At 46.6% G+C, this 24,219-nt stretch overlaps 1 protein-coding gene across 1 annotated transcript in view; it reads right to left on the reverse strand.

The window, feature by feature from the left end:
* Positions 1-1,460: 1,460 nt before the first annotated feature.
* KCNN3 (potassium calcium-activated channel subfamily N member 3) overlaps positions 1,461-24,219 on the reverse strand; it is a 177,831-nt gene continuing 155,072 nt past the window's right edge. The window contains exons 5-8 of the mRNA XM_068540915.1: positions 23,060-23,170; positions 13,492-13,619; positions 12,705-12,774; positions 1,461-7,150 (exon numbers count right to left, since the gene is read on the reverse strand). Of these exons, the coding sequence (XP_068397016.1) occupies positions 6,854-7,150; positions 12,705-12,774; positions 13,492-13,619; positions 23,060-23,170 (606 nt within the window). The 3' untranslated portion in view covers positions 1,461-6,853. The remainder of the gene's footprint in view (positions 7,151-12,704; positions 12,775-13,491; positions 13,620-23,059; positions 23,171-24,219) is intronic.

Below are 24,219 nucleotides of genomic sequence, written 5' to 3' on the forward strand. Positions count from 1 at the left end.
CAGTCAATTATAAAATTGAGAATAAACTAATTTCCATCACCCAGTGAGTGAATAATTTGCTAAAAACCGGTGCCCTGGAGTTCTGATGGCTTTAATGGAGCTCTGCCTAACATGTAACTGAGGAGCAGTACAGAGAGAGAGAGAACTGAGAGAACTCAGTTCAATAAAAATAAAATGTGTGTCCAAGTTAGGTCTCAGCTACACAAGCAGATTGAAACTAGGCATTTAGATATTTCTCTTTCGAATGGCATGACTAACACCACTGAAGCCCCAGCCTTACCTATATTTAAGCTCAAATGAATGGAAGTGTGAGAGGGTTCCAGCCTTTTTCCCAGGAGAAAACTTGCCGTTTTGCACTATCAGTATATCTGTGTGAATTGTCAGAGATTGTGAAGGGAAGAGATGCGCATACTCAGTTGAATCTACCCTGATGCTACTTGGTTTGCACCTGTGCAATACTATACCAAGTGATGGTAACAAATGAGGGTCCTCCTTGGGAGGAGGCCCACTGATTCTAGGAAACCTCTGTTCTATAACCAAACACATCCTGTTTTCGTCTACAAATAGTCCTTTGGTCAGTCAAAGGAGGGAAGTGAGAAATTCTACACGTGTGTCTCCGAGAAGGCGGGGCATGGATATCATAGTTGCCAAAGTAGAGAATTTGCCACAATTTTGCCAGTAAAGGAAAATCTCTTGATTGAAACTCTTCCTTCCTCCCAGCTGGAGTAAACTAGCAGAAAAGGAAGGCCGGCTCGCTGCGTGTCCCGCCTCTTCCCCTCAGTCCCTCAGGAGCTGTGCTCAGTGCTGTGGATAAACATGTGCAAACCCCGCACCCTCTAGGGCACTGCTGACTCATGAAAGCACGCCTGCACACCAGCCTCTCATTGGGCCCCGGGTAAATGGAATTCCAATCCCAGTTATACTCTGACACAGAGAAACTTATAATGCCTAGAATTTTGAGTCTTTTGTGTCACAGGAGAACAAGAGTCTTCCTTATGCCCCGTTCTGACATTGCCAAAGGAAACACCAGTTGACTGTGTTTGAGACGTATCATTTATGGAAGAGGGTCTTTGCATTTATATAGGAAGAGCCTGCACTTTTATTAAACTGGCTTTGCACAGCTACTAAAGGAGTGATGGCTTTTAAAATCTCTTCTGAAATGGCTTGAAAGAATTTAGGGTAGAATTAGTCATCTAAGCTGGGAACAATGTTGTTTTGTGTCTCATAGTCACGTCTCAGAGAATTAGAATATGGCAGTTCTGTAGGCTGAGGACCCTTGGTCCGGGTGTCAGGCAATCACTAACAGTGATGTGTACTCAGAAACAGTCGTTGGGAGAGCAGGCTGACACAGGACCTGCTAAAGACTAGTTTGATACAAAATGTTAGTTGAAAGTTACAATATATTTTATAATATAGCAATATATTTCATATTTAAAATAAACTGTTATACTTTCTCCTATCATTAAAAAATAGCAAGCAGTACAGAGGCAAGATGCAAATTCATATTGAAGCTCATCTGATTCTGAATATAAACACATCAGTTTCTGAGTTCACCATGAAAATATTTCCTCCATTGACATCCTGTTGCTCTCTTTTGTTGTTCTCTTCTGGTCAGCGCAGAATGGAGAATCTGGGACCAGCATTGAGTTGTTGCGCCATTAAAAAGTGTGTCTGATGAAGGTGGATCAGTCCTGGTTGAGATTCAAAAACTGAGACAATATGACACAGCTAGAGAATGTTGTTTATTCCCTGTCCTTCTTCTGTGAACTTGGATTTTGGCTGTTCCGATCAGATTGATATTTGCTTTGTCAAAATATATATATATATATATATATTTTTTTTTTTTTGGCTATAAATTCAGCATCTCTTTGGGATCCAAACTATAGGTTGGTGTTGAATTTTGTGCTTTTCCTCCATCAGCTTGGTTGGTCACAACGTCTCTTTTGTTTGTTTCAACACATGGTCCAGGCCCAAGAGTACAGCTTCCAGAACACGTTTCTCAGGTGTGTAAACAACTGTGGCAGGGCACTTGGCACCTAGATTTGGAGGTCATACGTTGATGATTTGATAATGGTTTTGTTCAGAGGGAACTCCAGTTCATGTTTGGGCATTTCCAGTAATGGTGTAAGAAAAAAAGATCACAGTTATTTTTTTTCTCTATCTGTATATATTTATATACCATTGCACTGAGTACTTTTAATAAGCTTCGGTCTATTTTAGTAAAAATCTACATATTACTTGTCTGACAGGAGTTTAGTGTTAACTATTCATGCAGCCTGGCACAAGCTTTCAGGATGAAGAGCACTCACCTATATTCTACTGCCAGAGGCAGACCGTTAATATTGCTATCCCTGTAACATTCCTTTCTTAGTGGTATCCATGATCCCGTTCCCACAATCTTTACTTTGGTGGCAGTAGAGAAGGAAGGGATACTGTCCAGGGCTTCATTAAGCTGACGGGAAGGGAAGGGAAGGGGCTGTTCCCGCCTACCAGGAAGCCACCAGATAGCTGTCTAAGGTACTGAAACCGAATGCCTCAGAGTCAATAGCGGCAGCCAAATGGCCACTGACGGAGGCTTCATCTGCTTCTAAGCAACATCCAGGGAAGTAGGATGATTGTGTAGAACTGGGACGTATTTTAGGATTTAAGAGCAGTAACCTACTGGTAGTGCAATGACTTCATAGTGTCTCAGTTGTGGTCCTGTGATGGTAGCAACGCCATGGGTTCTGGGATGAAACACTGATTCTTAATTTGGGGTGCACTGTTTGTTGAGGTATGCTCTGAAGGAGAGAGGTCCTGGGACTATGTGCTAATCCCATACTTCTCCCTGCTAATTTCACATCGGTTGATATGTAAGAATTGCTTTTTGGTAACTATTGACTACATTCAGAGGCAACATCAAGGTGTGGACTCGACAGAGTCAGTCTGGGCTGCTGTTGTTGGCGATAGTGATTTCATTTTAAAATCTATTGAGTACTTTGTACTTAAGAATATTAACTATTACCTTCATTTTAAGCATAGAGAAATTGAGGTATGAGGTGGTTATAGTCATTGGCCAAAGATGTGGATCCAGTGTTAGAGTTTTATTTATTCTGATTCTGCATCTCTAGTTTTCTTCTCATCCATCATTACTTATTCACAAGAAATTATCAAAAATCTAAGGGGGAAAGCCTCAAATATTATATACTAAAATCCTTGTTTCTTCAATGCTGTTTCTTCTTGGCCTTTAATAAATAACAATAGTTTGCATTTGCTCAGCACTTTGGAAATTACTTGCACAGACATTTTCTATACCTCTTCAGTTATGAGATTGTTGTTACACCACTGGTACTTGCTGAGGTCAGAAGTTAGTGGTGATGCAGGGCCTTACCCCTCTTGTTCTTTTGCATTGCATTAAGCATTTCTAGAGATATGATGTCATGAAGTTACATATTATGAGGATGGCAAGAGCAGTTCATAGACACTTCATGATAAATTTATTGATGATGATCACACATATGTGGCCTTTGATCCAAAGATGCAGATTTTTATTTGGACTTCAATCTAAGGAGGAGTGAGCCCCTAGTCTGGTATAATTTACCAACTGATGCTATGTCCTGAAATTCCACTGAGATTAGTGGTCTTAAAGTATCACAGTACATCCCTGACTTTACAGTACATGAAGCTATAATATGGCTTAAGCGATGAGGGGGTGGCTCTGTATTTTTAATTCAAGTGTCTAGATATTTTAGGGTATATTATAGTACTTTTACCTGACACTGAGTTATCAGAAGGATTATAGTAGGGGCTCTGCCACTGGGTCATCCTTCCAGGAGTGGGCAGAACTCAATCAGTTCAGTACTGGAGTGAGGTTACTGTAATTAATAGTTTTTCCATATAGCCAATTCTTGAGTAGATAATTAAACCTCCTCCACCACCAAACTTGAAATTACAGAACAAGAAGGCATGGCATGAGAATCCACCTGCCCCCTTTTCCCATCTGACGAAGATACTGAGGCTCAGTGGAATTAGCCAAAAGATGGGCTGTAGGAAGGAAACCTGGGTGAGCTACACCCTGGATAATCAATACCTAAATCATCAAGGGTTGATTGTACTTGCAGGAGAATGGGAAACTTCCCCACATAAAGCTGAAAAACCAGTACAGAGAAGCAGCCTCCCATTTACCATTGCAGGATCAACATGCAGATTTGATCACTTTTTTTTTTTTTTCCCGAAGAGTAAGTACTCTTTCGCCAAGGATAAAAACCATACGTAGCTATTGCACTACCAATAGGTCCAGTCATGCTATAAATGCCCATATGTTTCTAGGATGCCAGTGGCTACTGCTACTGGAAATATCTCCAACCACTCTCTTTGCTAGTGTTGCTAGGTTGGTCCTCAGGATTTACCTAAGTGAATAGCATTAGTGGTGGGTTAAAGAAGAGTCACCCACAGACAGCGATGGGTCAATGACAGTCTGCACACACTTTTTGGCAGGAGGAGTAGCAGTGGAATCTTGCATGCCATTTGTTTGAAACTCAGATTAAATCCCTATTTGTGTGCATGTGCACATACACACACACACACACATCACAGGGTTACGGGGGGAATGGGAAGGGTGACCAGGAATTAAGAATTGAGGGCTGTAGTTTAGATGACTGGGATTGGCACGCTCAGGTTGACCTGTCAGTGCTCTTCACTTCCTTTCTTTGTGAAATGAACTAACGCTACAAAGAAACTGCATGGTTATTTCATCTGCTTATTGGTCTGTTTATATGTTCAGCTGTCACTGAAAACAGGAGCACCATTCCTGGGACTGGTAAAAAAAGGAGAGGGATCTTTTAGATACTCAATAGTTAAAAGAACAAGCAAAAAAATTTTAAAGCCAGCAGCAAGTGTGGCATCTATGGTGTGCAAAGCAACCAAGGAAAATGCCCAAAGGAGTTATCAAGATAAAAATGAGGGCATCAAGGGAACAGCACAGCAATGAAAAGAGATATAAGAAGAGGTTGAACAAGAGACCAGATCTTCTTGAAAGATTGGCCTTTCTAGGGTGGTCTACCTTTTGCTGTCTGATGATTCCCTTGTCCTTAGAAGACCAGGCCCAGTGTTGTAGAGGAAAAGTCTTCACAGCTAGACTCTGCCTTTGGAAAAGTGTCGATGTCCTGTACAAAGTGAAACCCAACAGGACAGCCATCCACAAATGATACCCTTCTGTTTTACCCTAAACAGATGAAATATTCCCTATAGTATGATTTAAGTCCCCACAAGCAGACGTCAAAGACCTCAGAATGAGAAATGTGATGACTAGTATGATGGTTTTCACATCCCAAACATTATGCATGGTTAGATGATGGAGTGCGGAAAATATCATGCATCCCCATGCCCTCTCCTCACAATGCCTGTCCTACACTGGATCTGGATGTTTCTGGAGTCCCTTGGAGTTTGAGATGTATTACAATAGTTTTTGCACCAGGATTAACGTGGCACAGCAGGAACAGGATACTGACAAATCCGTGTCACCTTATCTTACCCACAGGGTTCCCTAAAGGCTGCCTTTATCCTCATAACCTTACACTTTGAGGTGGTTTTAGGTCAGGTAGAAGGGACCAGCTGGGCCACTCACCATCGCTTCTCCCAGCTCTCAGGTGAGGCACTTGACCCCTTTGCGCTCCTAACATCTGGGGCTGTAAACCTGTTGCTGGATAAATATCACTGAGCAAGCCCCCCAGACAATACTTCTATTCATGCAGGTGTCCTGGGGTCGCACCTGTTGGTGCATGTGTGTGCACGCATGCACAGATCCCGCACCCCTTCCCTCACACACATACACCTGATCATGCGCTCCAGTGGAACACAGCTTGTTTGGATATAAGATGAAAACTCTGCAGAAGCTGTTATTTTTAGAAGGCTGCTTATCTCTCCAGAATGCCAATTTTGGCTTGTCATTCATCTCAGAGCAAGCATGGTGCATACCCAGGGCAAAGCACCCTGTTTTGTGTTTGAAGCAACCTGCATCTTCAGTGAAGCTCAGGACGTGGCCAACGCTGGCAAACTACCTGAACTGACAGCACCCACATCCCGATTCAGACCAACTCAACGTGCATTTAGGGAGTGCCTACTGTGTGCAGGGTAAGGTACCAGGTCCCTCTTTATTTGGGTCAAGTGCAAACCAGAAAAGACCTGGGTTGACCGTGGGATGTGTGTATGTGTGTGTGTACATGCACACGCTTGCAAATACACGGGTTTATATGGGTATTAATATTGGATGGAAAGTCTGGCTTTTTATTTGTCTATTTTTCTTTCAGTCTAAATTTTGTTTTATGACTGTGTGAGGGATGGCAGGAAAGCATGTCTGTCTTGGCAAAAGCTGTGGGCAGCTCTCCCTTACTTTGTCATCCAGGGGCTTCCTTAGACAGAAGGAACGCAGACAGGTGGGCTGGAGGACCCCGGGGTGAGGAACCCATCCCCCAAGCCTGACACCACGCCCTCCCCCCACGGGATCCTCCTCCGGGCTGGCTTCACTGCCGGCTACTTCAGTGCATCTGAACTCCCACCCACCCCACGTGAAGACCTGAGATTGAACGTGGGTGTCTGTTCTCCACCAACTGTGCCGCAAGGGCCCTACCAGAGGCGTCGTTTCCTGTCATCTCCTCTTCCTGCTCCCGAGTAGAGGCACCTAAACAGAGATCAGATTTCTGGTTTCAAGGCATATCAAACCAAGCACGCTGAATGAACATGAGTTAGTTAATTAGCTCGGTCTCTCTTCTTTACGTTCCCTGGTCTGAATGTTCCTTGATGGCAAAGTGACCAGGAGAGAGTTGATTTGCATCTTAAGACCTATGGGTAATACTTCTGAAGTGGGGAGTTTTATTTAGCAACTGCTTGAACTCGTGTACGGGGTTGGGAAGGAGGTGGAGCTGACCCCGATTGGGCTGTCGGAGAGTGGGGTGTGGGTGGTGCCCACTGCCACGCTGACGCCCCGGGCCTCCGTGAGGGCAGACAGGAACTGCCGCTGCTGCTGGCGCAGGGTGTCCGCGATGAGCAGGGGCAGGGAATTGACGCTGGCGGTGAGGTGCTCCAGCTTAGACTCCAGACTGCCGATTTGTTTCTCCAGATCTTCGCTCCGATCATTGAGTTCTGTGATTAAGTCATACATGACGTTCTGCATCTGTTGGGAGAGACGGGGAGACGACAGGTCATTGCAGAGGAATCTGCAATGGGAAAAATGAAATACTCCTCCAGATTACACTTGACACACAACTCCTCCAGGGATCAACTTCCACACCGGCCGTGTCGGATCTGGCCAAGGACAGAGAAACAGTTTACTTTCTTGACGACTTGGAGGCTCAAATGGCACAGTGGGGTTTTTTTGTGTGTGTGTTTTTGTTGTTGTTTTATTACAAAAATAATATATATTACTTATAAAAATATATAGAATGGAAAGGCAGCACTTTCTTCTTAAATAGAACAAGTCCCTAAAGTGTCCTCATGTTCTTACTGCGTCCAACCTCTCAGCTCATATGGCAATAGCACCTACTGATGAAAGAGATGGCTCTGTGGTGGGGAGCGGACAATGCAATAGACTTACCATTGGTAGGCCAGGGTTCAAGTACACGTCTGCCACTCACTAATAATGTGCCTTCCCTCATGCCCCTTAACCTCTCTGCTTGGTTTCCTTATGAAATAGGAGTTAATAATAACAACACATAGTTATAAAGCTGTTGATCCCCCCCACCCCAACTTTCAACACAGCAGCCAGAATGTACAGTGTACAACGTAACTCACTCAGGACTGGGCCGTAGTGAAAGGGAGCTGCCTCCCTGAGGTTACAGCCCCTCTCCTGCCTGGTCAATGAGGAGGGACATTGCCTCAATTTGGGACACCCCTGAAGGGCCAGTCCACCTCCAGAACTCCTGTGGGTTGGTCGAGGCCTTTGTCAATCGTACCACAGTTCAGACTCTCCCTCTGCCCCATCCTGCTTCCCTCGCTTCCCAACAGGTGCTGTCCTGATGGTGTCCCCAGTAAACCTCCTGCTCTCGGTGCCATCTCCAGTGTCCCAGGGACCCGCCCTGTCACCACTGCTCACTCCCCACACATCCCATGGCCGACAGCCTCACCTCCTCTCAGCCTCCCCTTAAAAGTCATCTCCCCCCATTGCCCTTGTTAATATGGCACCTTGTTCCCAGCCCTACTCCTGATCCCACTAACCCTGCTCAAGTCTTTTCTTTTCTTCATGCCACCTTCTAATACACTAGCTAATTTGCTGTTTCTTCTGCTTATTATTGTCTGTTTTCTCCCACTAGAAGGAAAGCTCCTCCACGGCGGGGACCTTCGCCTGTTGTGTTCACTGATGTGTCCCAAGGGCTTAAAACAGCATCTGGCACATAGGGGATGCTCAACTAACATTTTTTGATGGACAAATGTACATAAACATGCCTAGCAAGGGGGTCTGTCACACGTGGTTGGCACTAAAAGATGTTGGTAGAACTAATGCATGAATAAAGTGCTGGCACAGGGGAAAATCACCATCCCTTCCATCCTTTGGCCAATGTAGGAGTTTAACTGATGGGAAAAGACCTTTTGCGCCACAAATTATTTCCATATACCTAGAAAGTTTCTCAGCGTTTCCCACCGAGACCTGAGTGGCTGAAGGAAAGGAGAGAAGACTCCCAAGGGGGCCCAGCCCAGGGCCTGCCTCTGGAGAGCAGGTGTTCCGGAAGCTTTTGTGAATGAACATTGAACAAGGTCGTGAGAGCAGGGGAGCAAAAATGGGGTACCTCCAGGGAACTGCCAATAAAATAAAACTTTAATGTAATAAAATAAACTTGTCTTCTGAGAGTTCAGTTATAAAACTAGGTCAGAGCAGCACTAAACAAAGGCAGCTCGTGCCAAGTGCACCATTTTCGGTCCTACGTCTGCTCTTTGCCAGTGCTCCCTGGCTCCATGAGAGGCCATCCATTCAGGCTGTCCCCACCTGAAACCTGGGCGTCATCCTCTCCCTCAGGCCCCACATCTCACCAGTACAAAGTCCTGCCCACCCTGCGTCTAACTATCCCTCAAATTCAATTCATTTAATTGAAATGAAACCACTTTTGTTCCAACCGTTCCACCACGGTTCTGACTCTCCTCTTATCAGGCAACTTTCTGGTTATAATTTGGCTTCCCGGGTTGGTCTGTAGAGCCCTTATCTATGTGACAGTCACATTTCTCCCTGCAAACTAACAAATGACATCAGACTTGGGAGCAAGACTCTTGGGAGACTTCATGCTCTCGGGTGTTCCTGTGGGCCAGGCTGGCGGTTGCTTTGTGCACTCCCAAACCCCACCTGCAGGCACTGTGGCTCTAGGGGCTTCTGGCCATCTGCCAGTGACACCCTGATCCTATTTTACCTGAAATTTCAAGTTACTCCAGGAAGATGCAGAAACCATTGGTGCCCGCAGGGGCCAAGGTAGTAGGGAATGAGGTGAACGAAAAACAAAGTAAAGGAAGGTGGCAAAATATGAGAAGCCAGAAAGGAGATGGGAGAAGGGGGATTGAAAATGTAGTGATACCTTCCCACCAGGAAATTGGCTGCAGCCCCAAAGGGAGCCGTCACAGAGGTGGAGTGAGGCAGCTCTGCCTTTGCAAGGGCAGGACTCTTCTGTGGCCGCCTCAGAGGACAGCGTGACTTTAGAAGCAAGAGTGCTTTCTTCATTAATTAACATTCACAGAACCTCTTCAAGGTGCATGTTCTTCCCAGAATGTACAACACCACAAATCTATTTGACCGCAGGGGCACCCTAACGAGCTCTGGACTGAATCCGGGCCCCTGGGTCTCAGCCCCAGCGCGGCAGCTCTCCAACAGCCCGACCTTGGGATGGTCTCTTTGTTTCTTTGGACCTTGGTTTCCTCATCTATATCCCTAATCAGAACTACCGCATGCAAAACCGTTATAGTTCACAAAGCATTTTCACAGATACCATCTTATTTGATCAGTTGAGCCTCAGATGTGGGGAATGATTTTTACACTTCAATGGAAGACACTGAAGCTAGCATATAAAGCATCCCAGCGTTCCCCCACCCCATCTCTGCCACCCTATGAGCGAGCTCTTCAATACAGCAAGTGTTATGTGGAGGCCACACACCCTTTTCTTAATCTAGAAAGGACCAAAGGACAGGGGTGGAAGGTGGTGAGCTGGGAGGACGAAGCACAGAAAGAAAAGGGAGAGAACACAGTGTTATTATTGTCTCCCCTGTTCTGTTGCTTGGTGACAGGATACCAGGGGGAATGGGGACCACTGTGAAAGATGCTAGGCTGCTGCCAGGACCTTGGCTGAGTCTCCTGGGAGGAAAGATGAAGACTGGATGGATGTCAGAGTTCACCCTCCCTGCAGGTCCCACACCACTCCCGGTAGCCCTGCAGACGCTTTCCCTTAACCCTCTCCTCCACACCCTTTCTTTCCAGGTAACTTGCTCCCAGGTTATTGATGGTTTAGTTCCCCGACCCAATTCACATGAGCCTCTTTCCAGTTCACTGAGTTTTTTGCTTCACCCAGTCTGCTCTGCACAGGGCCCTGTCTCTGTGAGAGGCGGTGGCTGGCACTGAAGAAATGCAGGCTTGAAAGTCCAGTGTGCCCGCTATTCCCAGGAGAACACCAGCCACAGCCTGTCTTGCCAGGTGAGAGGGGAGGCAGAAACATGGCTACCTGTAAAAGAAATATCTTGGGGCTTGTTGGGCCATTCCTGCACCTCCCAGCGTGGGTCCCCAGCCATGTTTGCCCTACCCGACGCCCCTGCTGGCCTCAGCTGATTGGCCCAAGGGTGGACACGTGACCCAAACTGGCCAGTCATCTCATCCCTTCTGAGAATTTAGAATTAAGACCAATAGGAGGATGGCCAATCGGTTTTGCCTGTGGCTAGAACTAGAACATGTACTCTCTGGATAGGGGCCTACCATGGTCTGCCATGGAGACAGGGGGCATAGAAAGTTGTCAGGAGATGCAGGAGAGGGAGAGAGAGAGAATTGAAGCAGGCACTTGAACAGGAGAGAGAAGAGAGGGTGAGCGAATACTTTCCAGGGTGAGGGGCACTTGTAGGTAGTTCTTTCCTGAAGTCTGACCACATGCCTGCCTTGAGGTTCTGCCTGGAATGAGACTTCCTTGTATCCTTATAATAAACACCTATATTTTAAAACCTACTTCCAATGGGTTTCTGATACTGAAACCCAAGAGTTTTAAGCAGTGCACCCAAGACCATGGGGGGCTCCCTTCTGCACCTGGGCGTTCCATTCACATCCTTGCCTCCTCCTGGCTCTCAGGAGCCCTGCACTCCACCACAGTGCCCCCTCCAAAGCACACAGCCTGTGGGCTTCTCCCCACCTGTGCCAGCCACACTTCCCTGATTGAAGTCCTGCCAAGCTTAGGAGGCCCTTTCTTTGGCCTGATCCCTTCATTGAACAAGGCGCCTGCACGTGGCCCAAGAACTGGTAATTTCTCTGATTGCACCATCTTTTCAAAGGGGGCTTAATTTGCCTGAGGGAGTTTCTCTTGCTTACCCAGGGAATGTGTTCCATGATGACAATCGACATCTGCTGGAATGTTCTGCCAGCCTGGCCCTGGGCTATACATTTGATATAAAATTTCTATCAAGAGGCAATGAGGGGGCTTCCCTGATGGTGCAGTGGTTAAGAATCCGCCTGCCAATGCAGGGGACACGGGTTTGAGCCGTGATCTGGGAAGATCCCACATGCCGCAGAGCAACAAAGCCCGTGCGCCACAACTACTGAGCCTGCGCTCTACAGCCCGCGAGCCACAACTATTGAGCCCGTGTGCCACAACTACTGAAGCCCGCACGCCTAGAGCCTGTGCTCTGCAACAAGAGAAGCCACCGCAATGAGAAGCCCGCGCACTGCAATGAAGAGTAGCCCCCGCTCGCCGCAACTAGAGAAAGCCTGCGCTCAGCAATGAAGACCCAATGCAGCCAAAAATAAAAAACAAATTAAAAAAAAAAAAAAAAGAGGCAATGAGGAGGAGGGGCTGAGGAGGGGAGGCCCTTTCTTCATTGGCGCCTACGCTCAGCTCTGCCAGCGGTGCAGCCTCCAATTCCTTCACTCCAGAGATTTGCAAAAGGAGAGAGTTCCTTTACAGTATTTACAGCAGTTCAGGGCCAGAAACGCAGAATGACAGTAGGACTCTCAAAGGAGGGCTCTCCTTTTTGGCATCTTCATGAGAAATAAAGAAATGCACCCCTCACCACCACCACCACCGATTTGGGGCCAGAAAAGCTGAGTTGTAAGGACTGGAGGATGCAAGAAAATGAGTTTGCAATTATAACGGCAAACCGGAAGGATCCTCCTAGGTGTGGCCCAGGAAGCAGCAACGCCATTATCACCATTTGGTCTCGTCAGTGTGCTTCACCCTGTGCAAGCTCAGTGTACAGCTAATCAAGCAACACACCGAAAAGGTGTAGTAGGTCAGCTAATTAAATCCCAGCAAAGACTGACCTGAGTGACTGAATTTAAGAAACGCATGCCAGGTTTTAAAAGTCAACAACACGCACTAGTAGATTGCAAGTGTCAAGAACTCGAACCCAGATGATTTTTTAACAAAGGAGGAAGCAGTCTTTGCTTTCCTGGTCCTGCACTGTCCAGTTTGGCCAAGGCCAGGCTTTCACAGCCACACCTGAGAAATTGAAATGCCAGCATCTGAGAACCCTCTACGGGGTCTTCGGAGTTTGCCACTCACCTTGGAAAGGTCCACCAGGGTGTTGGCTTGGTCACTCAGCTTCCTCTGCTCCATCTTGACGCTCCTCAGTCTGCGGGAAAGAGTCGTAATAGCCATGCTCCTCAAGCGCTGGGCTCAGCCCCGCGGGCAGATTCCACACCCACATCAATTCATCTGGTTTTGGAACCCAGCCCAGGACCTCGAACATGGGTGACAACTGACCAGAATCAAGGGCTTGGCAGGTCCCCAAGAAAGCAAACTCTTGCCCCCACGCGTGCCTGCCTTCAGTCATCATAGTTTCCTCACCACTCTTCAGATCATTTCCCGGCTTCTATGCCTTTATCTAGGCTGTGCCTTCCGCCTTAAGTGCCCTACTCTAGGCCTTTCATGGTTTCCCCAAGCCTCCAGGTCAGAATAAATGTTTTCATACTCTACTTTTAAAAATCCACTATACTTTTTAAATACTTAGCTTATAGAAAGCACTGACCACAATTTGTTCTGCTTCCAGTTGTAATGTGGTGTGTGTGTGTGTGTGTGTGTGTGTGTGTGTAGACTATGAGAGCCCCCTGAGGCTCTTACCTAATTTTTACCTTCCATAGCAGTCTGTCCAACGTCTGGCAGTGGCAGGTGCAATAAGTGAATAAACAGACTGATCTGCGGCCAGTTCACCGCCCCCAGTGGTTGTTGAGTGGAAAAGAATGGATTTCTCCTGCTCCTCTAAGTATACAGGAAGATACTGATGGAGCTCTGGGGAACCCACCACTTCTAATTTGGTCCTCTGGTGGCTGAGCTGCCCCGGCCTACTCACTGGTGGATTGCTTGGAGGAACTTCCTCTGGTGTTTCCTGACTTTGGCGTGGTCAATCTTCTTTAGCAGCTTTGTGTGTTTATAGATTAGCCACGTTTCCCGAAGGACATTGGCTGCAGCATTCTTGATCTAAGGAAAAGTAAATAAAACAGGCTGCTATCAGGTAAATTTTCCTAGGTTCACATAACATGTTTTTTATGTCTGTCGATATAGTCTACCTTATAAGGAAATGATTCTGCAACGATCTTTTTCCTTAATGAAATCATGAACTCTTAGAAAGGATCATTAAAATTCATCTCTTATTAATCCTGTGTTGGACACAGTAGACTGGAGCCCGAAGTTGAGGGGTGGTTCTTGTCTCTTTCTTAATTATTTCAGGACTGCCTATCGACTGTTGCTGCTGATGCTATATTTAGATAGGCTACATTACCAAGACCTGGAGGCCTGGGGCACACTTTGAATAGATAAACACGTACCATTGCTGCCCTTGGATGCAGAGTTCCATGCTCTACGTGGGATTTCTATTTAGTGTACATGGTACATTTCTTGGATTCACAGAGTAAACAGATTTCCTATCAGCTAGAGATTTCATTTATTTATTTAAAAATTATTTAAAATTTGTATACCATTTTTAAAGGTTACTTTCCATTTACAGTTATTACAAAATATTGGCTATATTCCCCGTATTGTCCTATACATCCTTGAGCCTATCTTACACCCAGTGGTTTGTTTCTCCCACTCCCCCAACCCCTATGTTGTCCCTTCCTGCTCCCCACTGGTAACCACTAATTTGTTCTCTTTACCTGTGAGTCTGCTTCTTTTTGGTTATATTCACTAGTTTGTTGTATTTTTTAGAGTCCACATATAAGTGATATACAGTATTTGTCTTTCTCTGTCTGACTTCTTTCACTTTAGCTGGAGATTTTACAAGGCCTCTTTGAGGAAATGTCTTTCCCACCGAATAGAACTCTAGGTATTAACAAGTCCATTGTTTCCTTTCCCAAATGGCAAAAAACATTTACACTGTAATTTCACATGTAAATGTAATTAGCATAAAACTGAAATCATTTCCAAGCAGTGTCTGAAAATCAGTGAAGATATTTTGTTGTGAAACCAGAGCTGCCTCTTTCCCAAGGCTGGCTCTTTCACTGCACTGCAATCACACATTTCAACATATGACGCTGTCATCTGTTGACATGGAAACCACTGATATCACCTGGCTCACGACAGAGCTGAGACATATCAATGGCATCCAGATGGCAGGGGACAAAGTTTTAATCCAAACACAGACATCTTCAGCAATTAGTAACAAGAGCAAGAGGAAACATTTCTTATTAAGCACAAGCTAAACAGATTTTTGATTAACCGTTCCCATTTCTGTCAGCCATGCAAACTGGCACAGGCCCACAGGCCCAGGGCCTGGAAGTAAGTAGGCCAGCCTAGTAGAAATCAGGTTACTAGCCAGAAAGGATTTTAATAAAATTGGAGAGTACAGGCCTGCTTCTTCAGACCGACATCAACAGATGGGACGTTGTTAAAATACTGAGACGTGTGGGAAGGCCTGGGAAACATTGTTTTGCAGGCTGATAACTTCTGTGTGTATGTTTTAAAAATTTATTACTAAGGCTGGATTACATTTTTCATTGGCGCTGAAGTGATATTCTAAAAGAACAGCTAGGTCTTCTCAGAAATGTCTAAGTGACATAAATACTGCCTTTTTGTTCAGTAAAAATCTACCGTGAAGATGGTTTTAAATGACTTAATTGTCCACCTTTGGTACTTTCTTGCCTGAAAGGAAGCAGGTGGTGGTGAGGAGAAGCTGGAAATGGTAAGTGTCCAGGTGAGGAGGCGGGAGGTAGAGGAGGGTGTGGTCACCGGGGTTCTGTCCAGGGGCTGGAGTGGACATCAGCCTCCTGGCAAAAGAGGCAGCATAGAAGGGAAGGCTTTCTCTCTGTGGAGTGCCTACTCCTGCCGCCCTTCTGTGGGGAGAGGGCAACTTGACAGGTGGTTTTTTCAGTTTCCCTAGGTGCTTAGCCTCCAAGGAAAGCCTCACAGAAGAACAGGAGGGAAAAACCTGCCCAGCATGTGTGATGGTCGGCAGAGCCCCAGTTACACGGGTCTTGTCTTTGGAACACTGATAGAGCCATGGAATGTCAGCACTGATGAGCCTTTGACAACTGTCTCTGTGTTGGTGTGGAACAAACATTTGAAATTGGAGAGGCTGCAGGTGAATCCTTCCTCTGCCAGTTTAGGAGTAAGTGCTTAACTATCTATAAGAAGGGAAAAATAAATCCTTACCTTAAGGGTTGTTATGAGGCCCAAATGAGGCAATAACCATGGTGCTGATGGTGCTGAGGCTAAGAGTGAACATCTACCAGGTGCCACTTTGCATATGTGTAAACTCATTTAATCTTCACAACAACTCTCTCAGGAAGGTATTAATATTATCCCCATTTTACAGGTGAAGAAACTGAGACAGAGACCAAGACCATAAAGTGATAAATGGCAAACTGAGTCAATGTGGATGTAAGTGTTATAGAAACTAAAAAGTACCATAAAGATACTAGTTATCATCATCTGGCCCAAACCCCCACTGAAAATATGAGGAAATGACAGCTTCAGAGATAGGATGTGAGGGCCAGAATCCCACAGCTAGCTAATGGCAAAGTCAAAACAAGAGCCAGGTCCAAAAAGAGCATAAGGTTTTCATGTGGTCTGAAGAAAGACCTGACTGACTAGATGTCATCTCTACACAAACAAAATTATTTCCTGTTTTCCAGGATCAAGGAACTGGAAAGGACATTAGATTTGTTTTTAATCATCATGGCCCTCAATTAGCAATATGACAGAACAGGGAGTCCAGGTCCTGCACTTAACTTTAGCCCAGATATAAGGTACTAAAATCACAGCACAGCCTGGGTAGCTGAGTAAAGCAGTCACAGCATCTTTATGGGTTTGAACGGGAGGCCCCCGCATATTCAGGAAAGCGATGTTAAATGCAATCCTTGGTGCTGACTCTGAATTAATTGCCAGCAAACAACCTGGCACCAAGCTAAGCAGATCAATATCTGCAAGAGAAAAAGAAATAGGCTTTTAACTGCATTGTGCTTTCCCACGTCGACAGCAAATGCTATTGTGACCAGGTTCTCCCTCCAATTCACCTGGCTGATTGTTTTGAGCATCGCCGGGGTGGGAGGCAGTTGAGGCTGTTTGCCCCCCCTGGGATTCACTGAGCTTCCACAGGGCTCCCAAGCACCACTCCCTGATGGGGACTTGGGTACCCACTGAGCTCTCCTAGTGGGCGGGGCGCCAGGGCCAAAAGATGCGCTTGAGGGTGAGGGTGGGAGTGGGAGGGTCAGGGAACTGGGAAGGACTGGGTAAGGTTGGCCATGATCCGATGGGCTCAGGGATGGTTAGAAGAGGGCTGTTTGTGCATGGAAGACTGGCTGTTTCGTCCCCCAAACCCATAAGCATACGAGCTAATTGTTTTCCGTGGGCCCATTCATTCTCTCCCAAGAATTGTATGCTTTCACTCTGACGGTGGCCAGAGAATTGGCTCAGTGACCTATGTCCTTCAGGGAGGGCTCTAAGATTCATGAGCCCGGGCAAGAAAGTCATCCAACTAAGATCTTGCATATAATACTGACAGCTAACATTCACGGAGTGCTTACTATATGCCAGGCTCTATGCTAAACACTTTCTGTTTACATTGTTCCACTAGCCCTCAGAAAAACCTCACAAGGGAATGAATGATCATCTCTACGTTGGACCGTTGCGGAACCTCTCTGAGACTCAATTTTCATATTCATTCCTTCCCAAAACATCTACTGAGCCCTTACAATGGGGCAGATACTGTTTAGGAAGTAAGAATACTGGGATGCACAAACCAATAACATTTCTGCCCTCAAGGAGCTTCTAATCCTATGGGGACAGCATGCCCTGTGTAATATAGTGTCAGGTAATAAGTGCTTCAGAGAAAACTACAGCACAGTAGGGTGCTACAGAGTGATGCAAGTTCTCCCAATCTGTGAAATGGGATTGTGGTGTTGATTCAATGAAACACTTAGCACAGAGCCTGGCTGCACCGCGCCTCAGTACACAGTAGTTTTACTGATGTTCCTTCCCCCAACAAATGTCAGCTTCTTCCCCCACCTCCAGCGAAAGAAAACATAAAACAGAACACATATGTCTGTTCCTTGAGCTCTTGGCCATATTATCCATGTTGACGACTTGCTCTGGCTGCCTCTCTGCCAGGGTAACCTGCCTCTCCAGACTTCGTGGAGGCTGGTGCAGGAGGAACATGTAGGGCAGACGAGGGGCGCCCTTCTTCACCTCCCCCCATGCTCCCAACAGCCACAGGGAGCCCTGGGAGAGAAATTCCAGGAGCCCTACTGATGGGCCCCCGGGAAAGAAATAGCATGCCCTCCGTGCTGCCAGGACTCCCTCCCAGGGAGAGGGAAGTTGGAGAGGAGGGCAGATCAGGCCTGGCAAGTGGGTGTGACTTCGACAACTTCAAGAAGTTCCAGGGGTTGAATTTAGATGAATAAATCTAAAGGGATGATAAAATCACAATCTGAGAGCCCTCAGGTCAGGCCCGTCTTCAGACACCTGACTGGTGTCCATTATAACTGGGGCGTCCCCTCTTCTCCATCCGCCAACCCTTCACTTCCCTCACCCTCACCCACGCACACTTCCTGCTGGCTTCCTGCCTCTGCCATCTCTTTCATCTCCCCCCTTATACCCTCTCTTCTTCCTCCCCCATCCTATTCCACACTCCCTTCTCAGGCTTCTCTGCCCACCTTACCCAGAAGCCCTCACCGAACACTTAGAAACGGGGGCTCCACCCCTGTGGCTGGCAGGACACTGAGACAGGGAGCGCGGAGGGATGTACTTCTGTGGTTCAAAGTTGGAGTTTGTAGTCTTCCCCCATAGCAACGCAGTAATGAACCACGGCTAGTTCCATAATGCTATTAATGTGATGCTCAGCTAGTTTGGAGGTAAACTGGCTTTCTTTCCAGCAGACCTGGGACCCTAACCACCATTCTGAGTTCCAAGGAACTGGCTGTTCTGGGAAACCCATTGGGTTATGGCTGGAGAGCTGCCTGCCAGCCTGAGAACAAACGGCAGCCCTGGCTGGGACCCAGCTCACTGCATATGGCTGGGGGCCCACACTTGCCCATCTCTGGGGCTGAGAGGCTCATCCCTAAGAACGCTTCCAGCTCAAAAGCTCAATGTTCCTATGACTATTGTTAAAGAAAAACTGTACCCAGTCTGTCTGGGACAGAACTTTAGTGGGTGATATAATTTATAATCCCCTTCTGGGGAGAATTAGCATTCGTGATAACTGCTCAATTGATTATCTGATAAATTTTTAAAAGACTAAGACCTGTTCTGGGAATCCACTCATGGGCCCTACCAGCTGTCAGTCAGGAGTCTGTGTCCTTTAGCCAGGCTTTCTGTACCCTGTACAACAATGACTACCATTGTCTTTTTCCTATAAAAGACCCCTACTATGAGTAAACTTTTGAATTAGCCTGCTGGAAAAAAACACATTTTTTTCCCCTAGCAGGATTGTGATAAAACTTTGACACATGCTCATAATTAAAGAAAAGTTTTCAGGACTTCCCTGGTGGCGCAATGGTTAAGAATCCGCCTGCCAATGCAGGGAACGCAGGTTTGAGCTCTGGTCCGGGAAGATCACACGTGCCGCAGAGCAACTAAGCCCGGGCGCCGCAACTACTGAGCCTGCGCTCTAGAGCCCGCAAGCCACATCTACTGAGCCCATGTGCCACAACTACTGAAGCCCGGGCACCTAGAGCCCGTGCTCTGCTACAAGAGAAGCCACCGCAATGAGAAGCCCGCGCACCGCAACGAAGAGTAGTCCCCGCTCGCCACAACTAGAGAAAGCCTGCTCTCAGCAACGAAGACCCAATGCATTCCAAAAAATAATAAATAAAATTTTAAAAAATTAGCCCCTATTTTAAAAAATAAAAAATAAAGAAAAGTCTTTTTTTATCAGTGGATCAGTAGGTTCCGGGGGGTTATTAAAGGTTTTTGAGCTGGTTGGTGATATGTTCAGAGCTAAGTCTCAGAGTCTAAGGAGAGTCACAAGGAAGCAAAGTACAGGATGACTTGGGTCAGGGAGGACCAGGTGAGATGAGAAGGTAGCAAGCAACTGAGATGGTACAAGACTGAGATGGTGGCTTTGAGTATGGTGGGCAGAGGACCTGGAGAGGCTGGTGTGGCCAGGTGGAATCAGACTCCAAAGCTGCTCGGACCCCTGTGGGGACCAGGGCAGAGAGGAGTCAGAGATGCTGCTAAGCTTTCAGGCCTGGAGACTGGAAGAACGATGACATCATTAACAGGGAAGGCAGGAGAAGGCACTAGTGTAGGGAAGATATGGGTTTGGTTTTGGTCTTACTCATTGATTTCACGGGGAAATGTACTTGGATGAAGTATTTGAGGCAGGAACCCATCGTGGCAAGGATAAGGAGACAAAATCCTCAGCCAGTGGCACACACCGCAGAGGTGTCTGCAGGTTTGATGTGGAGAGGAGGCGTGGCAAACAGAACGTCTCCTGTCCGTGGTGCCTCTGAAGTCAAGTGTGTCCATGGGCAGCTACCTTGCTCTTTAGAAAGGAGAGGTGCTCTTTGAGGACAGGCAGTAAGTATGAGGACAGGTACCATCTCTTACTCATCTTGGTGTCCCCAGAACACAGGGAGTGCCATCCAGCTGTGATGGATGTGTTTCGTTACCTAAAGCAGCGACAGCGGGATGTGTAGCACTGAGTGGGAGAAAAGGTGGGGATCTAGTATCTTTTTCATAGTCTCTCTGTGTGTCATTTACACATATATTATCTAGTAGCCCAGAGGTTAGCAATAAATTATAATTCTAGATTAACAATGGCAGTAACACTGCAAAGTCAGTGTGGGAAGATCTGATTGCATTAAATACAGAAATGACGTTGCCACCAGGGTTGACAAGTTATACAGGTGAGAGAAGAAAAGCCACGGGAATCAGGAAAACCAGAAACTGAGTTCCGACCCTGTGCCATCAGAACACCGCCGCACCTGCCCCCGCCCCCCTGGCAAATAAATGAATAAAAACAGTGTGACTCTAGTGGTAAAGTCTGGGCTGAAGCCTTTACAGTAAGACAGGCAGAGTAAATAAAGACTAGAACAATCTGAGTATTTTTATGATTAATAGGTTACAATTCCTCTTTTTTGTTTTTTTTTGCTTAGAGGTTTGAAGAATTAAGGTTGCATGTATTGTAAGAGATGGCTTTTCTCTGTTAAATCTATTAATTGTCCACTCTTGAGAGGTTTGCAATTATGTCCCAATCAGCTCCTCCAAAGGTCGGATCTTTCTCTGGGAATTCACTGAGAATTCACTGTGAATTCACGGTGAATTCTGTCTGACCCATGAGCCACTCCTGCTGGACACAGCGGGCCACTTGGAGAGGACAGAGGACGGATGAGGCATCGCCAGGGGAAGAAAGGTGGGCTTCTCTGAGACCAGGTCAAGGGGAGCTGAAGCCAGAGCAGGCCAAGCTCACAGCCAGTTTCCTTTCAATCAAGGTTAGGTAAAAGAACCTTTCCAGTCTTGCCAGCTTTGAGGATCCTCTCTCTGTAAGGGCCACTCCTTTCGTGTTGTTTGTTTCTCTGGGAAAAGATACTAGATATTAAAGGGACATTTCAACAGATTTAAGTGTTCTCAGAAAAGTGAGATGTTATTCGATAAAAAGATGCCTTGTACTCATAGATGGGCAATAAATATTTGTTGATTTGATTTTCAGTCCCACTTTTCAAAAAGTAAGTGGACTTGAGGAGGATTTTAGAGAATTATTTTTGAAAGCTTGAAATTAGCAACCACAGTCTCATCTCCTTGTACAATTATATTGCAGAAAAATTGTTTATTTTCCTGTCATGTGAGGGAGCTGGCTTTCCTCGGCTTTATTTTCCTGTAATGTCTGATTTACAGAGTGAAAAATGGAGAGGACAAAGGAATAACATGATATACAAAGTACATCCTTGGTTTCAAAAAGCAAATAGAATAAACAGAGAGGCTGTTAACGTCTCTGCTCGAAGAAACAGCTTCTGAGAAGGTTTTGGAGGCTAGACTCCCTTGCCCCTGACTCCTGCACCAAATTGTTCCAGGAGAACAGAGGCAACTTTGGTAATTTGCTCAATACTTAGCATGACTTCTGCATGCTTACTAGGGGGCTGAAGGAAAGCAGCTAGGTTACAGGGCTCTGGGTGGAACCCGGCTGGCCTACCCACAGGTATGGCCCTCAATCCTGCCATCTTGATGATACAAATCATGTTTTCTTTTGTACCACGGACAGCTCAGTGCCAGGATGTACCGTATACAACCATTTGTATGGCAGCGACGGAAGACTATTTGCCTGTACCCCTTCTTTTTAACATCTGTGGAGGCTCTTTAAAGAATCCAGTACATGTAATCAAAGACCAAACAATCAAACACCATAAATAATTCTGCTGAGAAACTGGAGAGGCCTGGCAACTTCCCATTCCCCCACGCCTCCCTCTGAGTGAGCACGCCCACCCTTTGTCACTCTCCCTCTCTTTTTGTTCTCCCTTCCTGCCTTTGTCTCTATTTAGAACACATTTTTACTGTGCTGCAACATTCATCACTGAATATTTTCTCCAGCTTTCAAAAACCCCAATCAAAATCTTGTGGCTCATGGGTCTCCTAACCCACTTTAATCCTAAATGAGAAACTTGTTAGAGCGGCCAAGACCCCAGCACAGGGTTTTGCTTTGCTCTCATTTCGGAAAGAGGAGAGTTTTGCAGGAAATCATATTACTGACCTTCGTTCGGCCTGCAGCTCTAAAGAATTTTCCATAAAAGCTGTCATTAAATAAACAGCTTCTGCCTAGCTCATTTGGCCTGCTGTTTTCCTGGAAGGCTCGTTTCTGTCTCTTCTAAATGGGCCTTTTCTTCTCTGACGATTCAGTGGGGTGTCAGACTTTTAGCAGCTAAATGATCTTCCCATTCCTGCTTATATTCAGTTTTTCACCCTCCTTACCCACTTTCATGAAGTTACGAGGGAGAAACATTATTTGGAAAACCCAAAAGGGGGAAAATTGGATGATGACATTTTGATGAACGTTATTTCGGAGTGATTGTCTGTAATGATTTTTTTTAAAGGGTTGGATTTAGATACATTCCCAATATCGTTTTTAAGACTTTCTACTGCCCTTCCTAATGAGAAGCATGAAAATATTTAAGCATAAGCAAAAACACCTCATGCTGGGTGATTTACTCGGTACCATTAGGCAAGGGGGGCAGGTTACATCATTGTATGCTATAGATTTAATTATCAGGAAAGTTATTTGGTCGCCTGAACCATGCACAGTGATTTAAGAGAAGACAGGAGCCTTCAGCACTGGGACATTGTGCCCGTTTTGCACTGGCTGTTTTGCATGTGTCTGGGGCTCCCTCAACCCTCCACTGAAAGGTGGGGCCCTAACCCACTGTGGCTACTTTCTGACTGGCTCCCATGTTGGTCTTGAGTCCCCCGTTAAGACGTGGACAGTGGCGTTTTACCCGTTTGGTGAGCTGAGTGTCCATCATGAAGTTGTGAACGTGCTTCTCTGCTTTGGTGAGTTCCAGCTTTCGGGCCACCACGGCCACCACCAGGGCAGTACAGCCCGCACCCTGTGAGGGGACAGCAAGAGGACCAGGGGAGAGAGCACATCATTAAGAGGCAGGGCTCAGGCGGAAGACTCCACGTGCCCCGGGCCCACGGTGGGGTCTCCAGGAGTGGAGTGGGGACTTGAACTCTGGCTGGTCAAGGCCAAGCCACAAAACCCATCAGGGCCCTGATTCCCGCACCCATGAAGGGGTCTGCAGTGCTCTTGGCTTAGCTGCAGAGCTGACCTCTGGGAGACCGAGCCTTCCTAAAGCTGGCCACTTCTTCATGGAGCAGGATACTGGATGGGGCTGAGGCTTGGGGGAATTTAAAACACCGAACAATCACTTGGTCACCTGCCAGGGTGTGCAGGGAAGACAGAAAATCCACACACGCTCCCCCTCCCTCATGCATATCCCAGCCCCACTGCCAGCTCCAGAGCAGGGGGCCAGGAGGAAAGAAAGCCATGCAGTATGGATGGATCACCTGTTGGTGGTGGAGAGTTTTCCTGATAATAATCTAATGAAGAGGCAAAGCATCACCCCGCCAAGACTGCTTCCCAGGGCTACACTGGTTGGCATGAGTCTGTGTACTCAGCGGCTGAGCTTGCTCCCAGTTGGGTCTTTTTACTGGAGGTCTAGCCTATGACTCAGCACAAGAAATTCAGTTCCTTCTTGCTTTCACCAGGAGGCTCATGAATTCACCATCTTTCAGAGATTTAAAAGACGATAACAACACACCTGCCTCAAATCAGGATTTTAAGGGAACCCGCAGAAGGTGCTCAGGATTCTCCAGAGCAGCGTTCTTATTCTGCTCTGGAAGGTCCATTCCAGGGAAGCCCAGGGAGAGTGAGTAAAAGAGGCCGGTTCCTCAGGACTCACTTTCTCTCTCCTAATCCTCTGGGCACATGCTTGACTGTCTGAGAAATGAGCAGAAATGGGCTCATCCCAACATTCTTCCAAAGGACTTTGAAGTCCTCTTCGCTGTGCATATTGACCTGGTTGGGGGGGGGGGGCGGATCGAGAGAGAACTGCTCCTGCCCTGCTTCTCCTGCAGGCAGCAGATGACAGCCCCG

Source organism: Eschrichtius robustus, chromosome 3, assembly GCF_028021215.1.
Source record: "Eschrichtius robustus isolate mEscRob2 chromosome 3, mEscRob2.pri, whole genome shotgun sequence".
NCBI lineage: Eukaryota > Metazoa > Chordata > Mammalia > Artiodactyla > Eschrichtiidae > Eschrichtius > Eschrichtius robustus.